This window comes from Myxine glutinosa, chromosome 11, assembly GCF_964187855.1.
Source record: "Myxine glutinosa chromosome 11, kmMyxGlut1.1, whole genome shotgun sequence".
Lineage (NCBI taxonomy): Eukaryota > Metazoa > Chordata > Myxini > Myxiniformes > Myxinidae > Myxine > Myxine glutinosa.
Window position 1 is genome coordinate 73,529,858 of NC_136271.1, and position 20,257 is coordinate 73,550,114.

At 45.4% G+C, this 20,257-nt stretch overlaps 2 protein-coding genes across 4 annotated transcripts in view; one reads left to right on the plus strand and one right to left on the minus strand.

The window, feature by feature from the left end:
* Positions 1-20,257, minus strand: part of RCN2 (reticulocalbin 2) — a 425,951-nt gene that overhangs the window by 185,446 nt on the left and 220,248 nt on the right. The gene's annotated exons all lie outside the window — the stretch shown is intronic.
* Positions 1-20,257, plus strand: part of TTC4 (tetratricopeptide repeat domain 4) — an 84,484-nt gene that overhangs the window by 17,654 nt on the left and 46,573 nt on the right. For all 3 annotated transcript variants that reach the window (XR_013624988.1, XM_078786771.1, XM_078786770.1), the window contains 3 exons: positions 1,810-1,918; positions 8,072-8,419; positions 10,136-10,213. Coding sequence is in view for 2 of the 3 variants with exons in the window: in XM_078786770.1 (XP_078642896.1) it covers positions 1,810-1,918; positions 8,072-8,419; positions 10,136-10,213 (535 nt within the window). In the remaining variant the exon portion in view is untranslated. The remainder of the gene's footprint in view (positions 1-1,809; positions 1,919-8,071; positions 8,420-10,135; positions 10,214-20,257) is intronic.

Genomic DNA, 20,257 nt, shown 5'->3' on the forward strand with positions numbered 1-20,257 from the left:
CTCCGGAGGAGGGTATAATTACAGTGGTGGAGAAAAGGGGGTAGATTACACGGCAGAGTGAGGTAAAAGACACAGAAGAGATGGGCACTTAATTACCGTCTTATCTTAGCCCAGACAGACCACAGACAAACGGAACAAGGCTGACTTACACAGGGATTGATGGCAGGAAGGGACAGGTAGTTCGATAGCACAAGGTGCACCTTGGCTCGGGGACAGGATCAAGCACGGTCCAAGAGATGCAGGGAGGTGTCACAGCGCTCGGAAGGGACGTCTCTCTTGCGTCAAGCTCAGCGCGCATCTGACGTCACCTCCCTCTTCCTGCGCATGCTCAGCGGGGAGTGACACGCCCTCGGCTGGTTGGCTCCGCCCCACTGGGGCCGGTCCGCTGCTTCCATTGGGTGCGGGGGTTACCGGGCTCCGCCCTTGACGAGGAGCTGACAGGGAACCCCTATTTGGTAACTCCGTCGAGCACATGTTCGATGGCGGCTCGTTGGGGAGGCCTGGTGCCCTCCCAACACCCCCTACCAACCAAGTCGGAGTGAGGACGCGCACTTCCCGCGCCCGCCGCTGCCGTTGTTGTTGTTGTTGTTGTTGTTGTTGCTGAACCGTGAGGAAGAGCTGCGGGGAGGTATTGGGAGGTCCTAAACTTCCTAACGGTGCCATACAATCACATTCTGGTGCAACGAAGGGTCAGAATTAATGGAAACGAGTCCTTAACTGACATAGACTAAGAATAACTAGCAAGATGTCCTATAGTTGTCTTACATGAGATGCGGTGAACCTGGGCACGACATTTAATGGGGGAAATAGGGGGAGGTCGGGTCTACAGAGTGTTGTTTACAGAAAATGGGACTAGGGAATGGGGGATTGGGGATAGTTGGGAAGTATTGAGGAAATAGGGGAATATTTACAAGCGGATATGGATGGATGCAAATCCCATATCCGCAACAATATTATATGTGACCCTGGTTCAGTATGGCTGATATTACGAGCATGTTGTTTGATGTCTCCAATATCAGAGTGATCACCGCATCACACGCTGGAGTGAGATGTGCATGGAAGAAGTGTCGGGAACTGAGTGGCGTGCTGATGAGGAGGGGAGTGTCGTTGAAGTTGAAGGGAAAGGTGTATGCTGCATGTGTGAGAAGTGTTATGATTTATGGGAGCGAGACATGGGTAATGAACGTAGAGCAGCAACGAAGGCTGGAAAGGGTGGAAATGTGAATGGTTCGGTGAATGTGCGGAGTATCGTTGAGAGAGAGGAAGACAAATGATGAATTGCGAAAGATGATGGGAATAGAGCCTGTGATTGATGCTGTTAAGAGGAACAGGTTGAGATGGTTTGGTCATGTGTTGAGGAAGGATGAAAGTGACTGTTTGAGAAGAGTGATGGAAATGAATGTAGAAGGAAGTAGAGGACGGGGAAGACCGAGAAAGACTTGGCTAAAGATGGTGATGGGGAGATGGGGACCCCTGCTCTAGCAGGGAAAATGGCCTAAAAATGCATGTTGTTGTTGTTGTACACGCAAGTTACATATGAACGTGACACTCCAGATCGTCTGTAAGGTTCAACACTCGCGTATCGCTCGGTCAATTCCGACCTGGAAAAAAAAAACGCTAAACTAAAGCATACAGTAGTAGTACGTGTAGGGAAGACATTCATTCACAAATGTCTTTTCATTTTCACTTTGATATAGTATTGAATGTGCCAAGTTGAACTAGCATTCTCTTGGGCCTAGGCTTGCCATTGATTTTCATCACACTTCTTGGGTGTTCTTGCCTGACATTTAGTTCCTTGATGCTTTGCAGGAATTTGAGCGAGTACCACTTTTCATGAAGAGCATTGGTGAGCAAGGACTGAATGCGGCGGATGACAACCCTGAGCTACAATGTATCCAAAACATGCTAAATGATCTCGGTGAGGTTTGTCAGCTCACTTGGCAGAGGGAAGGAATCCTCGTAATGGTGAAAGGAAAATGGGAATGAATGGAGCATTAGGATAGTCGATGTGGATTACGTTGTTATCTCTAGCATTGTTGAAGTTAGACCTAGTATTATCACACCTGCAAATAAACATCAAACTACTCACTCTGCCATTTAACACTGTCCCACCAAATCAGCCCGATTATGTCGATCCACATGCACACTCTCTAACCTGCCTGATTCCACTCGACGAGCCACACTCAAAATTCACATTCCGGCCTTCCTCACAGTTTCGTTCGGTTTTTTTTCCCGTCCACCATTTGTTGTATTCGTGTTCCTTGAGCCTCATTTTTTTTTTTTTTTTTTTTTTGGATAGAAGATAGAAGATAGAAGATAGAAGATAGAAGATAGAAGATAGAAGATAGAAGATCGAGGCTCGTGAAAGAGCTAACATTAATCACACAAAAACTCAAACCGACACATAAAACACAAAATAAGGGGAGCGGTAGACAAGATGGGGAGATAGGAGGAAGGACACAAAGACGACATTTGAGAGCAGGGACATCGAGAGAACTGTGGGAGGGAGAGGGCTCGGGGGGAGGGGGGAGAGGTATAAAACATATGGACACTGCAAGGACTTCCAGGAAAGAAGTTGGAATTTCAAGAAAAAGTGTATCTGGGGTGAATTAGCGGGGGTAGAAAAGATCAAGGTTTTGGATGGGGGAAGATAAGAGATGGTGGTGAACAGCTGTTTTAAATACCTGGAGGGGGAGGAGTGGGATTGAAGGGAGTGGGGGAGTTTGTTCCAGAGGCGGGAGAAAAGGGGAATGAAAGAGTGAAGGTGAGCAGAGAGCCTAGATTTTGGCAGTCTAACAATAAGAGGGTTGCTGGCAGATCTTGTGCGACCTGTAGGAATATTAAGAGGACAGAACACAGAGAGAGCTGGGAGAGCAAGCCCGGAGAGGAGTCGGTAGAAGACAGAAAGACCACCAACCTGCCTGCGGTGAGTGAGTGAAAGGCCCTCAGAGTTGGCTTCAGCGTAGGAGATTCCAATGATTCTGAAAGCTTTAGTTTCAACAGCGTGAAGCCGAGCTAGGTGTGAGGCAGGAGCACCGGCCCAGAGGGGGGAACAGTATTCCATTGAGCTGCGGATGAAAGCCTTGTATGTGGTGAGGAGCTCATCTCTGTGTGCTTTTATTACCTCCACCACTGAAGGTGAATGAAGGTTATGTTTTCACCCGTCTGTCTGTCTGTCTGTTTGTTTGTTTGTGAACAAGATATCTCAAAAAGTTGTGGATGGATTCGGACAAAACTTGGCAGAGAGGTAGTGCATGTGACCAGGACGAAATGACTAGATTTTAGTGAAGATCTGAATATGGATTCGGATATGAGAATTATTTAATTTCAAAAGTGATTCTTCAAAATTAAGAGATAGGGCCAAAAACGATATATAGCATGATATTAAAAAAAGCTACGGATGACTTATGACGAAACTTGGTGGACGAGTTGGTTAGATAACGAGAACGAGCCGATTAGATTTTGGTTCAGGTCCGAATCCATATCCGGTCTATCAGTGGATACAAAACATAAACTGTTCAGCCTGGCGGAGGTATGCTCTCTGCTGAGTGCTGTTTTAGTTAATACGGAGGCCAAGAGAAGTGTTGTATTTCAATGTTGAATGATGTCACCCTTTGCCTGATTTCTGCACTGCTCACTTGACTTTCTGTGGAGAACACACTCGATTATAATCAAGGGAACTTTTCTTTTCCCATGCTGATAGACTTGTATCTCATGCTTTCCAAACCTTTGTCTCTCCACCTCGTATCTTTCCTCCTCCCTCTCCAATTATTTATCCCTCATCTCCAATCCACACAGTTTACAATTGTCTACGTGCATCTTCTATTCCTCACTCTCCCATCCCATCCCATCTTTCTCTAACTGCTAACTCGTACGTTTGGTACGTTGACCACTTGGGGATTTAACTGTAATGCCATGTGAAGTCCATCTTTCTCTTTAATCTCACCTGGCCCTCTTTATTTTTTGGCTTTTTCATTAATATCCTCATGGGATTCTCTATCTCATTGGATGTTGTGAAAAGCTTCAGCAAGATCTTATCATACTTGCTATAATTCATGGACAGGTGTTTGTGTGTTTGTTTGCCAATTACATCCAGATCTGAGCCGATTATGTCCAGATTTGCTACGTAGGATCAGCATGACCCAAATTAGTGTAAAGGGGTGTTTTTAATCTTTGCCGGTGATCTTGGGGGAATAGAGGGAGGGAGCGGTCGCAAGTTCTCTATGTAAATGTGTATCGTGTAGCGCCACCTTCACGTGGGATAGGGTATTACAGGTCCTTACCTTTAACAGCACAGTATTCCTGTCCCCACGTTTTCCAGTGCAGAGAGGTGTTTTGAATTATAAGCAGTAGGCATGTTTTTGCTTCATGCACTTAACCCAGGTTATTTTTTTAAATTATTTTTGGGAGCGATTGAGGGAGCTGTCAGTTGCTTTTACCAGTGTTGTTGTCGGGTCCACATGGTCTGAATCCGAGTTAGAGTCCTGAAGTCAAGACCGAGTCCTCCACAAAGTGGAGTCGAGTCATACATTATTGGCGCATAGACCACCCAAATAAAGGTGTGTGTCAGAACACAAGGTTGCCAATAGGGCAGGTTCTCTGCTAGTGATTTATAAAGCACAAATCATTTTGGTTGCTCTCAACTGCCATTGGTATGAACAGGGTTTTGAAACTATGACAAGATAAAACATAGGGGCAATACCCCTGGCACTCACCTGGTGGAATAAACAGTATACTGCACTGACTCAAGGTATTTTAAACCAGTTTCAATGGTTGCAAGAAGACAGGGCAGCATGTAGAATCATACTAACATAATATTACGTGTGTGGGGGTAGGTAATGAAATACCTTAGTCGAGATAGAATTACATAGATTAGTGTGCCCTGAATTCCGCGAACAATAAACCTTCATGTATCAAAGTTAGGCCGACTGTCTGGTAAGATCGTATATGCGTCTCCATACGAGGGGTGGAGCTATGTTAATTAGGTGGGTCTTAAGAATAATCCCTAGTGTGTAATTGCCCTGTGATTTTCCCTTATTTTTTATTTCATCTGAAAAAGACCGCCATTACAACAACAATTACGACAACAACCATAATCACAGACAGTGCCTTCGATATGGTCTAGGAACCTGCTCTGCTCACCAAACTCTCTATGGTATCCATGGATATCTCCACGCATGGCTTGCGGACTTCCTCTCTGGTCGTAGTCAACGTGTGGCCCTGAATGGATTTCTCTCATCTCCCCTTCCTGTTCAGGGTGGAGTTCCCCAAGGCAGTGTTCTGGGCCCTGTGCTTTTTCTGGTCTTCATCAATGATCTCTCTGACTCTCTGGAAAATCCTCTCGATCTCTTTGCTGATGACTCCACTTTCTGCCGCTCCATACCTCATCGCTCAGATCGGCAGTCTGCAGCCTCCTCACTCTGCAGACCTAGACAAAATCACAGACTGGTCAAACAAGTGGAACATGTCTTTCAATCCTGACAAATCTCACACCCTCACTATGTCTCTCTGAAAATACCGACTGGACAACCCTCCCATCTACTTTCTCAACAATCCTCTCAAAGAAGTTCTGTCACTCAAGCTTTTGGGTCTCACTATCTGCCATGATCTTTTCCTGGAAAAACCACATTTCCAAGCTGGCCTCCAAAGCCAGTCGCTGATTGGGCAATGGGCATCCTCCGTCGTGCGAAGTCCTTCCTTGGCACATCTGAGCTCCTCACCACATACAAGGCTTTCATCAGCATCTCAATGGAATACTGTTCTCACCTCTGGGCTGGTGCTCCTGCCTCACACCTAGCTCGGCTTCACGCTGTTGAAACGAAAGCTTTCAGAATCATTGCAATCTCCCGCGATGAAGCCAACTCCGAGGGCCTTTCATTCCCTCACCGCAGGCAGGTTGGTGGTCTTTCCGTCTTCTACCGACTCCTCTCCGGCCTGGCTCCCCCAGTTCTGTCTGTGCTCTGTCCCCCAAATATTCCTACAGGTCGCACAATATCTGCAAGCAAGCCTCTTATGCTGAAACTGCCAAAATCAAGACTCTCTGCTCACCTTCACTCTTTCATTCCTCTTTTCTCCCACCTCTGGAACAAACTCCCACACTCTCTTCAACTCTTCAATCCCACTCCTCCCTCCAGGTCTTTAAAACAGCTGTTCACCACCATCTCTTATCTTCCCCCATCCATCCATTTTCAGAATCATTGCAATCTCCCGCGATGAAGCCAACTCCGAGGGCCTTTCACTCACTCACCGCAGGCAGGTTGGTGGTCTTTCTGTCTTCTACCGATTCCTCTCCGACCTTGCTCCCCCAGCTCTCTCTGGGCTCTGTCCCCCCAAATATTCCTACAGGTCGCACAAGATGTGCCAGCAGCCCTCTTATGGTTAAACTGCCAAAATCAAGACTCTCTATTCACCTTCACACTTTCATTCCTCTTTTCTCCCGCCGCTGGAACAAACTTCCTCACTCTTCAATCCCACTCCTCCCTCCAGGTCTTTAAAACGGCTGTCCACTACCATTTCTTATCTTCCCCCATCCAAAACCTTGATATTTTCTACCCTCGTTAATTCACCCCAGATCCACTTTTTTGAAAAACCAACTTCTTTCCTGGAAGTCCTAACAGTGTCCATGTGTTTTATACCTCTCCCACCCCCCTTCCCATGCCTCTATCTCCCAAGCCCTCTCCCTCCCACATATCTCATGATGTCCCTGTTCTCCACTGTTGTACTTGTGTGCTTCCCTCTCTCTCCCCATCTTGTATCCCACTGCCTTTATCATATGTTTTATGTGTCAGTTTGTTTTTATGTGATTAATGTTAGCTCTTACAGGAGCCATGATCTTGTATACAAAAAAAATAAAAAGTAAAAGTACCCAGACATAACTACCGGCAAGTGCACCCCACCCAGTCGAACATTCCCGAATGACGGCTTGACTCCGCCTCGAAGGTCTGTAATTGACAGGCCCCACCTCCGAACATTCTCGATGGGCGGTCAAGAATGGCCATGAGATCACGCCCCGAATGCAGATTGGTTGAGGAATGATGGGGTGATTGAATCGCGTTTGGTGATTGGAGCGAGCATGACGTCAGAGGTGACCATCTAGAACGGAGGAAGAAAAGCGAAGGGATCGCGATTATTCTCTTTCTCTGTTCTGGCTTGGTGGTAGACGGTCGCTGGTCGGCGTATGGTCACTCGGCTGCGGCTGCTTTGGTTCATGTGCGTTCCTGGGAAGGGGCTGGTGAGAGGCAGTGGTTCGGGACGGTCTGAGCTGGGTGCAGCCGAACGAGAAGGAGCTCTTGCCTGTTTGTCTCGCGCCGGCTGCTGGCGGTGGACGCGACTTCGCGCCAACGCGGAGTTTAAATTGGATGTGGGGGTGGGGAATAAGAGGAGTTTAAATTGGATGTGGGGTGGGGAATAAGAGGAGTTTAAATTGGATGTGGGGGTGGGGAATAAGAGGAGTTTAAATTGGATGTGGGGTGGGGAATAAGAGGAGTTTAAATTGGATGTGGGGTGGGGAATAAGAGGAGTTTAAATTGGATGTGGGGTGGGGAATAAGAGGAGTTTAAATTGGATGTGGGGGTGGGGAATAAGAGGAGTTTAAATTGGATGTGGGGTGGGGAATAAGAGGAGTTTAAATTGGATGTGGGGTGGGGAATAAGAGGAGTTTAAATTGGATGTGGGGTGTGGAATAAGAGGAGTGTAAATTGGATGTAAGGGGGAGGGGGAGGATGGTGGGGAATAAGAGAGTGTAAATTGGATGTAAGGGGGAGGGGGAGGATGGTGGGGAATAAGAGAGTGTAAATTGGATGTAAGGGGGAGGGGGAGGATGGTGGGGAATAAGAGAGTGTAAATTGGATGTAAGGGGGAGGGGGAGGATGGTGGGGAATAAGAGAGTGTAAATTGGATGTGGTTGGTGATTGTGGGGTTGGAGGGATTGATCTTATCAAGAATGGATGATTGAGGTTGATACTGTACCATTGGTAGAGTAAATGTTTAATTGTACAATGTTGACCTGTACATTCTTGTGATTGTATTTAATTCCCCACATCCAATTTACCTTTTTTCTCTTACAATGCAGAGTTTGTCAAGGAGAGGAAGGATGAGGGAAACGAGTTCTTTCGCCAAAAAAAATATCGTCAGGCAGTGGAGGCCTACTCCAATGGGATTATGTTTTCACGGACCAATGAAAAGCCACCGCACTGTGAGGAACACGAAGAACACGGCATCGTACAAGAAGGGCGGCCACAAGAGAGTGCTGCAGTTACGAGTATTAGCAAAGTTAAAAAGGAAAAGGTAACGACTCAAGAAAAAGGCATCGAAAGGAAGTTGGAGAAAGGAAGTTCAGACGTGGAGATGGATAATGAAAATTCAAAGGAGTTGCTGACTATTTTACATACAAATCGGGCTGCCGCCAACTTCCATTTGGGTAAGAACAATTTTGATTCCTTCATCACGATGATGTTGTTTTGTTTGTGATAGGAAACGCAGCTTGTACATATGCCGCCACACACTTGCACAGTTCCTTCGTTACCCTCTGCATTTGTATGGATTTATAACGGTTTCACTCTTCCACCTTTATTTACGATGCACCTACTAAATGGTAAGATGATCCTACAGGAACTCCTGCACCCTATGGTGATGCCATGAAATGTAAAAATGTGAACAAAGCAATTTGAGGATTTCCAACTGTTTTGGTTTATCGTCACAGGGTGGTGAAATTATCAGGAGACATTTTTTTTGGTATATGTGGTCGAGGCTCGTGGAATAGCTAGAACTAGTACACTGAACGGATCAAGACAATCGAAGGCCAAGACAGAGGAAGGTGGACAAACAATGGGTGTGGGGATGGATGAGGGGCAGGAGAGGATTCATGGGGTGGACAAGAATATAGGATATAGAAGGAAACTCTCAGGAGGGAAAACTGGAAATTTGGGAGGAGGAGGGATTGGGGTGGGGTGAACAGTGGGAGGGGGTTAACTAGGACAGAAAAGATCCTAGATCCTGGTTTTGGATTGGAGACGATGTGAGATGGTGGTGAACAGCTGTCTTGAAGACCTGGAGGGAAGGATGAGATTGAAGAGGATGTGGAAGTTGATTCCACAGGTGGGGAAAAGATGAACAAATAAGTGGAGGTGAGCAATGATCCTGGATTTAGGTAATTTCACCAGAAGGGGGTTGATTGTGGACCATGTGAGCCCTACAGAAACCAAGGGGCAGACAAAGCATGGAAAGAGCATAGGGTGCAAGACCAGAAAGGTGGCGGTAAAAGACAGAGAGACCACTGACCTGTCGGCGATGGTGAAGAGATAGGCCCATAGACTCAGCTTCATCGCGGGAGATTCCGATAATTTTAAAGGTCTTGGTATCCACGGTGTCAAGCTCAGCAAGATGTGAGGCAGGGGAGCCAGCCCAGAAGGGAGAGCAGTATTCCTTCAAGCTGTGGATGAAATCCTTGTATGTGGATAGGCGTTCAGGTGTGCTAAGGAAGAACTTTGTACGATGGAGGAAGCCCAGTCAGCAGCTGGCTTTGGAGGCCAACTTTGAAATGTGGTTTGCCCAAGAAAGATCATGGTTGTTGATAGTGAGACCCAGAAATTTAAACAACTGAATTTCCTCAAGAGGTTTGTGAAGAAAGTTGATAGGAGGGTTTGCAAGACGGTCCTCTCCGAGAGGCATAATCAGAGTGCGAGATTTTTCAGGATTGAGACGCATTCCAAGTGTTTGACCAGCTTGTGATTTTTTTTAAGGTCTGAAGAGAGGGAAGGTCATCTGTGGGGTTTTTGACAAAATCTTCTTGACTTGGTCGTTTATTTGTTTTCATGTTTTGTCATCTCTTGAACACGAGTTATTCTCATTCAAATTAACTTTTCTGTGCTGCCACTGATGCCTTTTCTTGTGTACATTAACATAATTGGAACTCTTTAAAGTATGCCCCTTGACTCCAAAACTCTATTTCTCAAAATCTTCATTTATTGGAAGTCTTCTGCTTCTTTTACATAAAAAAAACTTATCTGTTGTACTTGTTAAAGTCTTTAAAAAAAAAAAAAATTTTTTTTACTTGGTTTGTATTTATTCTGTTTCATGACTTGTGAAACGTCGATATATGAGAAACACTTTGTAAGCTATTGTTATTTTGCTGCAGGAAACTTCAGAAGTGCTTTAAATGATGTTAAAAGAGCAACAAGCATTCATCCAGCGCACATTAAAGCGATTATACGAGGTGAGTATTAGGCATGTTGATGAGTTCATATTGTTGTGGGAATGACTTATAGGGGCTAACTTTGCATAGTATGGGTTCGTTATCCCCCGTATTGAATGTGCTAGAATAACCGTGAGATAATTTCATTGTGACATGAGATATGCGTCGTTTTATATCTTTGCATAGTATGGGTTCGTTATCCCCCGTATTGAATGTGCTAGAATAAACGTAAGATAATTTCATTGTGACATGAGATATGCGTCGTTTTATATCTTTGCATAGTATGGGTTCGTTATCCCCCGTATTGAATATGCTAGAATAACCGTAAGATAATTTCATTGTGACATGAGATATGCGTCGTTTTATATCTAGAAATATGCTGTGTTTTTTTTTTCTCAATCCCAATGTTTGTATCTAAATCCACCATCTCTTAATCACCTTTAAAAAAATGTAATTTGCCTCATAATCAGTCTTATGTTATTTAAAGCGACCTGTTGTGCCATCTGGCGTGAGTTTTTTTTCTTTTTTGTGTACTAAGTTGTGGCTTCTTCTGTAAGAGCACATATAACAGAACATATAATGAGAACGGCACTTGGTGGAGCGCATACCTCAGACTGAACAGTTTATGTTTTGTAGCCACTGAAAGGCCGCATCTGGATTCCGTCCTGAACCAAAATCCAATTGACTTGTTCTTGTCACTTAGCCAACTCGTTCACAAAGTGTAGTCATAACTCATCCATAACGTTTAAAAAAATATCCTGTTATATATCGCTTTTCACCCGATCTCTCAATGGTGAAGAATCACTTGAGATTAAATAATTATCGTATCCGAATCCATATTCAGATCTCCACCAAAATCGAATCGGTTCGTCCTTGTCAGGCACCCAACCAGTCCACCAAGTTTCGTCCAAATCCGTCAACAACTTTTTGAGATATCCTGCTATGTATCAGTTTTAGCCCTATCTCACAATGGTAAAGAATCACTTAAGTTCTACTCGCCGGATCCGATCAGGTTAAACTGAGCTGAGCTCGGTTGCCATTTTAGAGCTTTGCCGCTTTTAGAGTGTAGAGCTTTGCCGCTTGTTCACCGAGGATGTCCGGTCCAGCCTTACTGCTCATTTATCAAAATATGCGTGTTTTTAATTACCGTTAATTAATATTTTAACATTAAACTCATAGAAAAAAATATATCATTTCAAAGAAGAAAATCTAACCTTCTCGACAATATTATTTTTAATGCACTCACACTAAATTTCACCCCTCCTAGAACAGTTGGAAGTTGAGTTACTCGAGCGTCATTTCTGTGTCTGGAGGAAATTGTATGTGGCCTACTGACATCCCCAATAATAAAGGCAGCTGGAGACAAGAGGGGGAGAAAGAGGGAAGCACAACAACAGCAGGGTACAGGGACATCGGGAGCTCTGTAGAAGGGAGAGGGCTGGGGTGGGGTATATCTGATAACAAGCTGGACATGACTGGGGATTTCAGGAAAGAAAATTGAGTTTGAAAAAGGTGGATTTGGGGTGTATTAACGGGGATTGAAAAGATCAAGGTTTTCGATGGGGGAAGATAAAAGATGGTGATGAACAGCTATTTTGAAGATCTGGAGAGAGGAGTGGGATTGAAGAAAGTGTAGGAGTTTGTTCCAGACGCGGGAAAAAAGTTTGAGCAGGAAATGCACGAACGCCACACAGGCCATCAGCAACCATCTGTTTCCCAACCCACAGACTGGGTTACGGACCAATAGAGACAGAGGGAAAGGGCGAAGTGCGTCAAGGATGATAGTGGGGCTGGACTCTATAAAGGAGGGTGCAACCCACGTGGGGGAGGAGAAGCCTGGAACCTCACTGGGGGAAGCTGCACGTGAGACTGCATGGTTTTCCCCTGAACAGATCCCCCCTTTGCTGCCAGATGTCACATCTGAGCGCCCATAAAGATAGTACCCTCAGCCCCTGTACCTTTCATTCCGGGAGATGGCCCAAACTGTTAAAAAAAAAAAATGCATTCAATAGATTATACAACTTTACTGTTCCCCAAAGATCGACCAATTGGGCGGAAACTGACGGCAAACTTTCACAGAAAACAGCTGCCTCTTACCACGTTTTCACATTTTCTTACCTTTTGTGTGATTTATTTATAGAGAAAAGTACAGGGAGGATCACAATAAACAAGATGCTACTAACAAAAAGGAATGAAACAAATGAATCAAAAGGGCACAGAGGTAAATGGGAATCTGCAAACTTATGTACAATGATTGGAATAAAGAACAAATCCTAAGCAACGAGGAGCCACAGATCATAGTCGTACAACAAGACAATAATGCAGGTGAGACTTCCCTTTTCTCTGATGTGCAGGGTGGATGCTGGACTCAAAGCAGCCCCATTCGGAAACCAGGTGCGAGACTTTCGGTTGCCGACCCAACAACAGTGCCTGATTGGCTGAGCAATTAGGTGGAGGTCCCTTTCCTGGGAAGGGGGGGGGGGGGCTGAGACACCAGTGCAACCTGCCAACTGTGATGGATGGCTTCCTTTTTGGGGGAGGATGGGGTTGGCACGTACAGTCACGTGAAAAGGTAAGTACACCCCATGTAAAGTTTTGACTTTTTCAACACATTTCAACATACAGCTATTTGATCTTCATTTCAACAATATTGATAGATAAAGGTGATATAATATAACAAATATCATGAAACATTTACATTTTGTAGTCCATTGTATAATTTAAATAAACATAAATGCAAATTTCGCATGTGGAAAAAGTAAGTACACCCCTACATTAAATCACTACTTCAAATACCTAAAATTAGAATCAGGTGCACCAGCTCAGGTGCAAATGATTAGAACATTGTTAGAGAGGATCTTGGAGGAACCTGTCTTATTTAAACATCAGACATTTAGTTTGGTTTGCTCTTTGTTGTTGAAGTGTGCGGCGTCACCATGCCCAGATCAAAAGAGCTCTCTGAGGCCTTCAGAAAGAAGGTTATAGATGCCTACGGCTACGAGTCTGGGAAGGGATTTAAAAAGATCCCTAAACAATTTGAAATCAATCATTCGACTAAGAGTTGGCGTCAGGAAGGGCATCCGGCCATAAAAACATTGCCTCAAACAGGGAACCATGATTGTCATGGGGAAAGGCTAACCCCCGCTGTAGCGGGGAAAAATGGCCTTAAAACGACCATTCATTCATATATATTCATTGGACTGTCCGGAAGATCATCTACAAGTGGAGAAGATTCCAAACAACTGCCAACTTGTTCAGGCCAGGCCGCCCCAGCAAGTTCAGCCCGAGAGCAGACCGCAAGATGCTGAAAGAAGTCTCTAAGAACCCCAGAATGTCATCACGGGACCTACAGGTAGCTCTTGCCGCTGTTGATGTCAAAGTGCACGAGTCTACCATTAGAAAGAGGCTGCACAAATTTGATCTACATGAGAGGTGTGCCAGGAGGAAACCTTTGCTGTCCAGAAAGAACATCAGGGCAAGACTAAAGTTTGCCAATGAACACCGAGGCAAAGACCAGCACTTCTAGAACAATGTGCTCTGGACAGATGAGTCAAAGGTAGAGCTATTTGGCCACAGTACCAGAAGACATGTTTGGCGAAAACCAAAGACAGCATTTGACCACAAGAACCTGATACCAACTGTAAAGCATGGTGGTGGAAATATTTTGATTTGGGGCAGCTTTGCTGCATCAGGGCCTGGGCAGCTCACCATCATAGAATCCACTATGAATTCTTCATTGTACCAGAGGGTGCTTGAGGATAATGAGAGGCCATCTGTCGGAAAGTTGAAGCTCAACCGAAGGTGGACCTTGCAACATGACAATGACCCTAAACATACCAGTAAATCCACCAAGGAATGGCTGAAAAGAAAGGAATGGAGGGTTCTGGAATGGCCAAGTCAAAGTGACGGCACCGGCATTGACGGCATTTAGGTGCCGAAGTGACGGCACCTAAATCCCATCGAGATGTTGTGGGGGGATTGGAAACGAGCTGTGCATGCAAAAAACCCCTCAAACATCGCACAGCTGAAAGAATTCTGCAAGGAGGAGTGGGAAAAAAATTCTCCCAGTCGATGTCAGAGACTGGTAGACAGTTATAAGAAACGCCTACTTGAGGTTGTTTCTGCCAAAGGGGGCAATACCACCTATTAGAGCCAAGGGTGTACTTACTTTTTCCACATGTGAAATTTGCATTTATGTTTATTTAAATTATACAATGGACTACAAAATGTAAATGTTTCATGATATTTGTTGTATTATATCACCTTTATCAATACTAGGGCATGCCCGTACTATATCTATATCTAAAATTATATCCCCCCCTCTATTTACATGAAATGGTTTGGTCCATGAAATGTTTTGGTCCATTCGCAACGCCAAAGCGAACGGCGAACGCTTTACATGAAATGGTTTGGTGCATGAAATGTTTTGGTCCATTCGCAACGCCAAAGCGAACGGCGAACGGCTTGCGAGTACAGTGACAATCCCCCCGGGGTTTTTATTAGTTTTAAAACATAGTTTAACGCCAACATAGCGCCAACATAGTTTGCAAACGTGAAATAAATGAATACGCTCTCAAATGTGCCATCCGAGGCAGAGTGTGTCCGCCACGTTCGGCACACGCGATAGCTCGCTGCTCTCTGATTGGTTGAATCGTTTTTTGGACATAGCTCGGTAAGTAATTGTCCGATTAATATGAAACCTTGAAAAGGCACATCCTCGGGTCCCCAGCAATATACCTGGCAAGTTTAAAGTATATCGGACCCGTGGTTGTCGAGAAACAGCGGTCACAGACAAACAAACGTACAAACAAACACACAGAGATTACTGGAATTATAGATAGATTGTTGAAATGAAGATCAAATAGCTGCATGTTGAAATATGTTGAAAAAGTCAAAACTTTACATAGGGTGTACTTACTTTTTCTCGTGACTGTAGGTTTACCATCCCCTCCCATACTCGAGCCGATTGTGTGAGATTCTCCCAAGTTTCTCCGCTAATGTAAGGGAGGGGCATGTCGATGTCAGGTTGTGAGTGGAAATGTGTTTGGTGCGAAATTGTGTGAGATGCAAAACTTAAGGGTAATCTATATATATAAAACACAGTTTTTGTGTGTGTGTGTGTGTGTGTGTGTGTGTGTGTGTGTGTGTGTGTGTGTGTGTGTGTGTGTGTGTGTGTGTGTGTGTGTGTGTGAGTGAGAGTGTGAGTGTGAGTGTGAGTGAGAGTGAGAGTGTGTGTGTGTAATGTTACCGATCGACTCCGAAACGGAGAGGCTCACGTGCTTGATATTTGGCATAGACATGGCCATTGAGCCTGGGACGAACATGGCCGAGACCATATTTGACGAGATCCATATTTTTTATTCATATTTACCTTAGCGCATTTCAGCGAAGTACCCGCTAATCTCAGCCAGTGCCAGAACAGCTCGCTGATTCGCTCAGAGCGATCACGTGATGTTCCATCCCGTCACACGTCACACGTTTGCACGTAATTCAGGGCGAAAAGCGATTGCGTTTTTCCACCTTTATGCGATCGTGTTTTGTGTCGATTTTGTGCGATATGAATTAAATTTTAATTCATAATCCGTGTTTACGAATTTGAATACGAAGGATTTCCCCTTTCCCCTTTCGATTTCGAATACGAATCGAATACGAGCTTGAGTCGAGAGGGCGAATGTACGGGTTGGGAATGTACGGGTCTCCCTTCCCCCGCCCGGCAACGCCGGTACTGGAGGGCGTGGGTCACAGGATCGGTGAGTCTCCAAAACTCGCTTCGTGCTCTTGCGAAGAGGCAGGACGATGTCGCGATTGTTGTTCTGCTCTCCGACCATGAGAACTGCAACGTCATTGTTGACTGGCCCTCCCCTTCCCTCCCATCCCTCACCCTCCTCCTCCCCATCCCCCCTCTTCTCCCCTCTCCCCCTCCCCCTCCCCCTCTTCTCCACCTCTCCCTCTCCCCCTCTTCTCCCCTCCCCCCTCTTCTCCCCTTCCCCCCGTTCCCCTCCCCTCTCCTCCCCCCTCCCCTCCCCCTCCCCCTGCCTTTTCCACTCCCCCCTCCCCCTCCCCTTTCCCCCTCCCCCTCCCCTTTCCCCATCCCCCTCCCCCTTCCCACCCCCTTCCCCCTCCCATTCCTCACCCTCCCGCTTCCCCTTGCCCCTCCCCCCTCCACCCTCCCCCCTCCTACCCCCTCACCCTCCCATCCCTCACTCTCCCCCCTCCCCCCTCCCCCCTCCCATCCCTCCCACCCACTCCCCCTCCCCCTCCCTCCTCCCACCCCCTCACCCTCCCACCCCCTCACCCTCCCATCCCTCACCCGCCCCCTCCCCCCGCCCCTCCCCCTCCCCTCCCCCGCCCCTCCCCCTCCCCTCCCCCTTCCCCCTCCCCCCTCCACCCCCTCCCCCTCCCATCCCTCACCCTCCCCATCCCCCCTCTTCTCACCTCTCCCCCTCCCCCTCTTCTCCACCTCTCCCCTCCCCCTCTTCTCCACCTCTCCCCCTTCCCCTCCCCCTCTTCTCCCCTCCCCCCCCCCCTCACCTCCCCTACCCCTCCCCTCCCCACCCGGCAATGCCGGGTACTTCTGCTAGTGAGAACATAAACTGAGTCTAACACGCATTCACAATGCACATCCATCCCCATGTACAGGATATAACTTGATCGATAAACAATACTATGGCATAACAAGATTTAATCCTACATATATGAGCTTTATCCTTCCAGGAGCTTCGCAAAGTCTTTCCTGGTCTTACAACCATCACAATATTGAGGAATTTGATGCGATCCGATTATCAGAAGCGTCACTTGCATCATGACAACTTGACTTGCATTTGCTTTATTACCCCGGGCACCAAAGGTGGATGGAGGTTGTGTTTTCACCCCTGTTTGTCTGTCTGTCTCTTTGTCTGCTTGTGAGCAGGATATCTTCAAAAGTTGTGGTCCGATTCGGACGAAACTTGGTGGACAGGTTGGGTGTGTGACAAATTTATTCAATTTTGGTGAACATCCGAATCCGGATGAAATAATTTATAAGTGATTCTTCACCATTGGGAGATAGGGTCAAAAAGTGATATTCAGTGAAGCACTATATCTCAAGTTATGGATGGATGAGGACGAAACTTGGTGGATGAGTGGGTAGGTGATATGAACAAGCTGATTAGATTTTGGGTATGCTCTGGATACAGATCCGGCTTATCAGTGGGATACAAAACTTAAAATGTTCAGCCTGGCTGAGGTTTGTGCTCAACTGAGTGCTGTTCTAGTTTATGAAGGAATAACTTGGTGGTGCAATGGATAGAGAGTCCACTGCGTGTCCGGTAGGTCAGGTTTTCAAACCCCGGCAGAGTCATATCAAAGACTTTTAAAAATGGTACGTGCTGCTTCCTTGTTTGACGTTTAGGAGTTAAAAGGTTTAAGAGCATGGACACCCCACCCCTCTTAGGTTGGCATCAATGGAAATTCCCCCTTACGAATTGTTCTGATGAGTGCTGTGAGAAAAGCTGTGCCATTGTTGTGGCGTGTCCCAGGAAGTGACGGCACTTCCCCCAAGCTCAGTGGCTGTTTGTGTTGTCTAACACTAACAGTGATGTGTGTATGTTTGTATGTCTGTATGGGTTCAGATCGGGCCCCTTTCTTTGCAAATTTGTTTCTGCACATGTATGAGTCTGATTGGGTCCAGAACATGTGCAGGTATAAATTAACAACTGCACGCAGATATGGAAACTTGTTCAGGTTCATGATGATTTGTAGGCAATTAATGATGGATTTGGAGGCAATTAATGATGGATTTGTATTTGATCAGCTTCATGATGATATATATCCAAAAGAAGTTGAATTAAAAAGGAAAACCAAACTTCTACTTCAGTTTTCTTTTTAGAATTACAAATTGATATCAATAATAATAAATTTTACACCAAATTACTTGATAAACGAGATGCTTTTCCATTCCACATTGTCGGAATGCCTTTCTTAGACAGCAACATTCCTAAAAAGCTATTTTACGGTACGGTTGCAGGTGAAATATTAGGACTGTGAGAGCAACCACACACAGCTCTGAACTTGTCAATATATATTCAACAACTAGTCAGACGTATGTTAGCACAGGGAGCTACAGTTGGCAGATTAAAACAAGTTTTCTTTAATATCACAAAACGACACCAAAACTAATTAGTAAAATACAATACGAATAGTAAAAATATTATTCATGAGATCTTTATGTAAATACAGTACAATATAAGAATTAAATATACTACAAATCAATGTTGCTAGGAATCGGTGGTTGCTTGGATACGGCAGCATACAAAAATACCGTTATAGTTGGTTAGAATATTCGAAATACAGTTTGATGCAGAGGTAGGTGGTGTGGTCGTGCTGGTTGGTGGACATACTTAGGCAGTTAAGACTGAAAAATAGGGCGTATCGTTCATTTTTTCAGGAAAGCACCAAATTTGGCACAGATGTAGTATGGACCTATACAATTGTTTTCCTGAGGGGCGCCCAAAAATTCAGAACCCCTGGTGGCCGCCATATTGAATTTCAACATGACCGCCCTCTGTGACCTATTTCCCTCAATAACTTCTATACTATGAGTGGTCTTGGTCTTGTATTGTGGTCTTGGCAATAGCACACTACTTTACCTACCAGTCACACGGTGTGGAGGAACTCTGGATTGCCATTGGCACTGGTAAAAGCTACCGCTACCTTGCCATCCATAAAATTGCCACCGGCCTTGGCCGCAGGAAGTCCGAGTCTTTGCCATTATTTCATGCCTTCACTGGCTGCGACACAGTGTCATTTTTTGCCCAAATTGGGAAAAAGACAGCCTGGAGGGCTTGGGAGGCATACCCCAGCATCACGCCGACCTTTCATGCTCTCGCTTATAGGCCATCTGTGGACGCTATTACTATGGAACTACGGAGCATAGAAAGATATGTTGCCATCCTCTATGACCGGACTACCGAGATAAAGACAGTGAATGACATGCGCCGACACTTGTTCACGAAGAAGGCAAGAACAATTGATCACATTCCCCCAACAGCAGACGCCTTCGAACAACACCTAAAACGTGCATGTTTTCAGGCTGGACACGTATGGAGTCAGGCACTTGTGCCCTACCCAGAACTTCCATCACCAGCTGATTGGGGCTGGATGAAAACAGGGACTTCTTGGACACCAATTTGGACCACAATACCACTGATACAGGAGGCATGTTCAGAGCTTACAAGCTGCCATTGTAAGTCGGCCTGTAAAGGCAACTGTAAATGCTCCAGGGAAAATCTGCCCTGCACATCACTGTGTGACTGCGATGGACAGTGCTTGTAGTACTACGCGTCTGTGTGAGAGCCTCCACCTTTCAAGTGCCCACAATATTTTAAGTTAAAACTGCAACTGTGTGTAACTTTGATTAATTAATACCATTCCATTGTTATCAGAGACCAATAAAACAATGTGTATCACTTGGAATTGAAATTTTACCTAAAATACTATGAGAGATTCAAGGAAAATGGAAACACCATGGCGGCCATCTTGAAATTAAAGATGATGGATGCCAATCTTTATGCAATTGATCCCATTGGATTCAGAGACCATGAAAACATGGGGTAAGACACTGGAACTGTGGTGTTATCGCTCATAGTATAGAAGTTATTGAGGGAAATAGGTCACAGAGGGCGGTCATGTTGAAATTCAATATGGCGGCCACCAGGGGTTCTGAATTTTTGGGCGCCCCTCAGGAAAACAATTGTATAGGTCCATACTACAATATTACATCTGTGCCAAATTTGGTGCTTTCCTGAAAAAATAAACGATGCTTCCTCTTAACTGCTCTGCTAACATGGGTTTATTTAAGGTAAGATGTGCATGATTTAATGTATTATCATATTATGGAGTGTGTAAGGAAAGTTATAAATATATGATAATACATTAAATCCTCTAGCGAGTAAGGTTGGAATAAATGATGTTGCATTGATGAGTTGATTGACTGCCGGCACGCAACTGAGGTTGTGGATCTACTGATGTACCATCTGTGGATGTGGATCCATAATCGAGGTTGTGGAACTACTTATGTACCATCTA